General features: G+C 38.6%; 1 protein-coding gene and 1 non-coding gene across 8 annotated transcripts in view; one reads left to right on the forward strand and one right to left on the reverse strand.

Moving 5' to 3' along the window:
• IP3K1 (Inositol 1,4,5-triphosphate kinase 1) overlaps positions 1 to 6,163 on the forward strand; it is a 40,043-nt gene extending 33,880 nt beyond the window's left edge. For 6 of the 7 annotated variants that reach the window (XM_064355084.1, XM_064355085.1, XM_967994.5 and 3 more), the window contains 3 exons: positions 2,245 to 2,445; positions 4,798 to 5,652; positions 5,710 to 6,163. In XM_064355084.1, coding sequence (XP_064211154.1) covers positions 2,245 to 2,445; positions 4,798 to 5,652; positions 5,710 to 5,793 — 1,140 coding nt within the window. In that variant the 3' untranslated portion in view covers positions 5,794 to 6,163. Of the gene's footprint in view, positions 1 to 1,880; positions 2,108 to 2,244; positions 2,446 to 4,797; positions 5,653 to 5,709 lie in introns of those variants that run through there. The other variant, XM_008200031.3, reaches the window with a different exon arrangement.
• Positions 6,164 to 6,197: 34 nt separating this feature from the next.
• Positions 6,198 to 6,270, reverse strand: TRNAV-UAC (transfer RNA valine (anticodon UAC)). Its single transcript has one exon. It is a non-coding gene; the product is annotated as a tRNA-Val (tRNA).
• Positions 6,271 to 6,476: the final 206 nt, after the last annotated feature.

Below are 6,476 nucleotides of genomic sequence, written 5' to 3' on the forward strand. Positions count from 1 at the left end.
GGCGACGCTTTATTTGGCCACAAATAAACTCCCTAAATGGAGAAAAACGCAAGTGGGCTGTTAGTCACCGAATTTTGGCGCAGGGCTGCCCAAAATTCACAATGGACATTATTCTATCACAGGGCTGTACAAAATTCACAACGGACATAATTCTGGCGCAAGGGTGCACAAAATTCACAATGGAGATGATTCTAGCGCAGGGCTGTGAAAAATCCAAAGTGGGTTTGAATTTGGTGGCAGGGCTGTCCAAAATTCACAAAAGAACGAATACTGAAGTTTGCTATGAGCGGCAAATTAAAAAATATATTTTTTTAGCAGTTATTTTTATTTATTTTTTATATATATTTTTAATTACATTTAAATAAAAATTTAAATACAAATAATTTAACTTGCATTACCCGAATATTGGTAATTTCTGATAAGATAGAGAGTTTTGGTCGGCGAATAAATCTGGGACCAACAAAAATTTTAAATCAATCTCTTCACAGGGTTGCACAAAATTCACAACGGGCATAATTCTCGTTGAGGGCTGTACAAAATACAAAAGTGACATAAATCTAGCACAGAGCTGTAAAAAAATTCAAAATGGGCAGGGTGCAGGGCTGGCCAAAATTCACAATGGACATTATTCTATCACAGGGCTGTACAAAATTCACAACGAACATAATTCTGGCGCAAGGGTGCACAAAATTCACAATGGAGATGATTCTAGCGCAGGGCTGTGAAAAATCCAGTGGGTTTGAATTTGAAGGCAGGGCTGTCCAAAATTCACAAAAGAACGAATAACTGAAGTTTGCTATAAGCGGCAAATTAAAAAAAATATTTTTTTAGCAGTTATTTTTATATATTTTTTTATATATATTTTTAATTACATTTAAATAAAAATTTAAATACAAATAATTTAACTTGCATTATCCGAATATTGGTAATTTCTGATAAGATAGAGAGTTTTGGTCGGCGAATAAATCTGGGACCAACAAAAATTTTAAATCAATCTGGTCACAGGGTTGTACAAAATTCACAACGGGCATAATTCTCGTTGAGGGCTATACAAAATACAAAATTGACATAAATCTAGCACAGAGCTGTAAAAAAATTCAAAATGGGAAGGGTGCAGGGCTGGCCAAAATTCACAATGGACATAATTACTCGACATGTTGATTGATTAATCGTCCGTGATAATTATTGAGGTTAAAATAGGGAGTTAATTGAACAAGTCCGGACTAGTAATTTTTTTTATTTTAAGTCGACGTTTCGAATTTATGAGATTCTAAATTACAATTTCATAACGAACAACTTTTGTATATCCATGTCTACTCATTTTAACTTAGGAAAAATGTTTTGAGTGGTGAATAAGAGTTAAGATAAACTCGAAAAGTCGACTTAAAATAAAAAAATTATGCAAGTCCGGACTTCTTCAATTAACTCCCTATTTTAACCTTTTAATTCATAGTGGGCATAATTCTCGCTCAGGGTTGTCATAATTCACAATAGACAGTATTTTGGCGCAAGGGTGTACATAATTCACAGTGGACATAACTCTAGCTCAGGGCTGTACAAAATTCACACTAGACAGAATTTGGGGCGCAGGGCTGTACAAAATTCAAAATGGGTAGAGTTTTGGTGCAGGGGTGTACAAAATTCACAATGGGTAAGATTTTGGTGCAGGGCTGTACAAAATTCAAAATGGGTAAGATTTTGGTGCAGGGGTGTACAAAATTCACAATGGTGAAAATGTGGGGCAAAAAGTGTTTTTTCTGGAAAAATGTGTTGTGCGTGGTTGATCGGCGGTATCGTCAAGTCGTGTTTGTATACACGGCTTATCCTAGTTTAAAACATTGCGCTGGAAGTGGAAGGTGACGCAAAACGCACGGCTTGAATATCTATGTCGAGCTTCGAGCCGGAGAAATCAGTTGAAAAGGTTGCGTTACGATGAGTATACGTCCAAGCGGTTCGTAGCGAGTGCGTTAACAGTTGTTCATCAAACATGTGTGTAAATCAGATCGCGATGGTGCCTGCCGTTGTAAACTTTGTGGCGTCAAAGGGCAAAGAGTCCTATTCTGGCTTCATTTCGGAGTTCACTTGCATCAAGTGTCGAGGATTTTCGGTAAGATTTGCGTCACGATGCGGTTTTGTTGTCGAAGATTTGCGCCAAATCAGGGTCGTCGGTTACGTCTTTTGAGCGCATTTAAGGAAGTCGTGTGAGGTCGCCTGTTCTATAAAAGTGTGTTGTTGTTTTTGCAGAATGGCGATAAGGATATCGAAGTGAGCGATTTTTGGAAACGGAAGAAGGCGGTAAGGGCCGGATCGCCGCACGGGGCGTTCAAGAGATGGCGCAAGTCGGCGGGGTTGAAGCTGGCGGAGTCGAAGAGTGCCATCAACGGAACCAAAGTTGACAAAAACAGCGGAGAGGAGGATATGTCGCTGCTCAAATTTTTGGCCATTGTAAGTGAGATTCGATCATAATTATAGTAGAGCGACACGAAAACCGGACCCGGGACGGAATAATAGGTTTTTTCTGACAGTTAATTGCATACATGACGTCTTTTGACACTCGTTCGGTAACTAGTTTTTCAACAAAGTGGACAAATCTAGACGCTTTCGGACAAACAACACCAATTCACAGTTGGCTGGGATCAAACAATTATGACACTTGGCAGGTGGCAATATTTCAATTCGCGATAGTTGTAGTTGGCTGTGATAACCGAGGCATATGGTGATAGTCAGCTCTCAGTTTCGTGCGCTTAACCTTCGAAAGGACTTTTTTCAGGAAATTTTAGCCCAATACCAAAGTGCTAACTGATAATCAATCGCAGCCTTTGAATTTTTTTAAATTTCTTTGATACCAATTTTTTTCTTATTATCCTAATTTTTCTAATTTTAACTATTTGATATTTTCCAAAAATCTGTGATTCTTCAAGTCGGTAATAAAATATTCATCTTAGTATGCAGTGACAATACAAAAAACTTAACACCTGATAGCTTGATTTTTAAGATAGTTGTCATTTTTCATAGTCTACTTCGATAAATAATAATTTTTAGCGACTTGAACAATTTTATTTTGCATTTTAAGCGAAATAACAGTCGATAACTGAAAATTTAGTAATTTTCAATCATAATTTAACATTCTTCAATACTTTCAGTTGTAGTTCACTGAAATTTTTCGACTTTGTAGCATTTGTATTGTTATTCCAGCGCATACTAGGCTCATTTAAAAACAAAAAAAGACGCAATATTTTAATTTTTGTTTTTATTTTCAATGCATACGGCGATTTTATTTCAAAATTGAGGTAACAATGCGTTTTTTTAAGTGCTTTTGACGCAATACGATAATAATTGTTTTTTTTAAATAATAAGACAAGAGCTAAAATTTATTAATTTTGGATTGAAAAAATTCATCTTAGTGCGCTGTGATTGTTACGAAATTTCACTGTATTTTCCAATTTTGAAGAAAATCTTCAGTTCTAGAGATTTTAGAAAATTTGCTGCGATTCTTTAGTTATAAAATCACCCACATTTTTGCTTTTAATTCTAACGCCTACTGCGATTTTATATAAAAATGAATGTAAAATTATGTTTTAAGTGGATTTGAAACGTAAAAAATGTTTTTGAGCTAAAATATAGCCCCACATAATAAATCAAAACCACCTTTTTGGGTTATTTTGTTACATATTTTATTTTGACTGGAATAATTGATGGTTGAATTTTACGAATTTTGGGTTAAAAATAGCAAAGAAAAATCATCTTGGTGTGCTGTGAAATTTCACTGGTTTTAAATAACCTACTATACTAGAGTAATAGAATTGCTCACAACTTAAATTTTTCGAGTTTTGAAAAAAATGTTAACTGTCGAGATTTCTAAAATTTAGTGTGCTTCTTTCAATGAATAAAATTTTTGTCTTAGTAAGCTGTGATATTACAAATAATTAAATAAATAAATAAATAATACAACAGTTGACAGCTGTGCTTTTATTTTAAAAACACTGGTCATTTTTTTGTCTTTTACATTCTACATTTGCTTTTTTTCACTTGTTAACCACCTTTTTTCGAAAAATCCTAGTGGACTTTGACTTTGTAACATTTGTTTTGTTATTTCATAGATACTGCGTTCTTATTTAAAAACAAAAAATTGACGCAATATTTCAATATTTTTGTTTATTTCCAACGCATACTGCAACCTTATTTAAAATAATAAAGGTAAAAACATGTTTTAAGTGCTTTCGGTCGTCAAATTTGACGCAACGTGATAACATCATCACAGCTAATTTTACATAATAATCGTATTTTTTAATAATGAGAGAAAACCAATCGTTTTCAACACCAACTGCGATTAAAAATTAAAAAAAAATCCCGAACATATGTTTCGATTACTGTATATTTAATCTAACGAAGTCTTTCTCAGATAGGTTTATTCAAGTTGGCTCTGGTAGTTTCCCTAGCAATTAACATTTCCAGAGCACACTAAGACTTGCACAAAATTTCAGTTAATGTCATTTTGTTATTTCAAGCGCATGCTGCGTTTTTTATCCGAAACCAGAAATTTTACGCAACATTTCAAATATTCAAGGCACACTGCGATTTTATTGCAAAGTAACGATAAAATATGTTTTTAAAAGCTTCCTTCAATATCTAATACATTCGTTCGTGCCATTTCGCGTCCCTTTTAATATTTTGTTTCTGTGGCCGGGTTAACGACACCGCCAGCACGTAATTAGAGAGATTAGTAATTGAATCACGTGAAGATCGTCAAAAATCACGCTTGTTTTGCTCGCATTACGAAATTTTTTGTTATTGCAGAACGCGCTAGACCTCAGCGCTCCGGCCAGCGACGTCCTATTGAAAAGTCGCAGCAGCAACTGGTTTCAATTAAGCGGCCACCCTGACAGTTTGGCCCCAGCCGGGCCCGGCACTGTGTGGAAGAAGCGGTCGGGGGGCGCCGAAGACACCGAACGCGGCGTCTACGAGGAGCTGTCGCAGGACCCGGTCCTGTGCGACATCATCCCCAAGTACTACCGGGAGGTGGAGTACCAAGGCGAGAAATTCATCGAGCTGCAGGACCTCCTGCACGGCTTCCAGGACCCCTACGTGGTCGACATAAAGATGGGGACGCGGACGTTCCTCGAGTCGGAGGTGGAGAAGAAGGCGGCGCGCTCGGACCTCTACCAGAAGATGGTGGCCATCGACCCGAGCGCCCCCACCGAGGAGGAGCACCGGCAGCAGGCCGTCACCAAGCTGCGGTACATGCAGTTCCGGGAGCTGCAGTCGTCGACGTGCAGTCACGGCTTCCGGATCGAGGCGATGAAGTGTCGGGGCTCGCCCCCGGTCACAGATCTCAAGAAAGTCAAGTCGAGTCAAGAGGTGTTCAACACTTTGGACATGTTCCTGGGCGGGCGGGAGGATGTCAGGCAAAGACTGCTCGCAAGACTGTGCGAAATTAGGAGTAAGATCGAACAAGCGGAGTATTTCAAGACGCGGGAAGTGGTCGGGAGCAGTCTCTTCATCATCTACGACGATGCGAAGGTCGGGGTGTGGCTGATCGACTTCGCCAAGACGAATAAGCTGCCCGAGGGGACGGTGGTCGACCACAGGCGGCCGTGGGTGCAGGGGAACCACGAGGAGGGGCTGCTGTTCGGGCTGGATCGGCTCATTTCGGTGGGTTTCGAGCGGTGTGGCTCGGGGCTGTTCTGACCGTGTTGCTGTTTGTTGCAGGTGATCGAGGATTTGAAAATGCCGGAGAAGCGGAAACCCGGGGAGTTCGAGAAGTCGCTGCCGGCGGTTAGTGTCAAGTCTTGAACAGTTTGCGTTGAATTGTTGGGAATCGAGCTGGCCGTCCGTGGGGCGGAGATGTGGTCCATGTTTTTGGGGTACTTTGTTGTTGTTCGTGTTGTGGCCCGAAAGGCTTTTGTATTAATGTTTTTATGACAATTTGCAAGTATTACAATGAACAAGTGATTTATTATTTTGTACTTGACTATTACTTAATATTCGTTTTTCTAGTCACTGTTCTTTAATTTAATTGCTAATTATTTATGTTATGTAGTGTAAGAAATAAAGTTACCAGCGAATAAGGGAAAATTGTATATAATTGCGAGTAATTTGTATACTGTTAAATTATCTTTTTTCAATATTCATGTACTTAGAAATAAAAATTTCGTTGAAACAAGTTGTTTTATTAACCGCAAACAAAAAAAAAAAAGTGGTTCCGCCCGGGATCGAACCGGGGACCTTCTGCGTGTAAAGCAGACGTGATAACCGCTACACTACGGAACCAGTCACCTGAACCTTGTACAAAATTATTCTTGGACCTTCTGCCTGTAAAGCAGACGTGATAACCGCTACACTGCGGAACCAGTCACCTCAACTTTCTACAAAATTATTCTTAATTCTAAAAATTTAAAAATAAAATTCGCCGTTCCATTTTTTGTCGTATTTTTTGTGGGGGTAGTTCGCAAAAAATTGAGCAAAAAATCGAACAC

Source organism: Tribolium castaneum, chromosome 2 (genome assembly GCF_031307605.1).
Source record: "Tribolium castaneum strain GA2 chromosome 2, icTriCast1.1, whole genome shotgun sequence".
NCBI classification, from domain to species: domain Eukaryota; kingdom Metazoa; phylum Arthropoda; class Insecta; order Coleoptera; family Tenebrionidae; genus Tribolium; species Tribolium castaneum.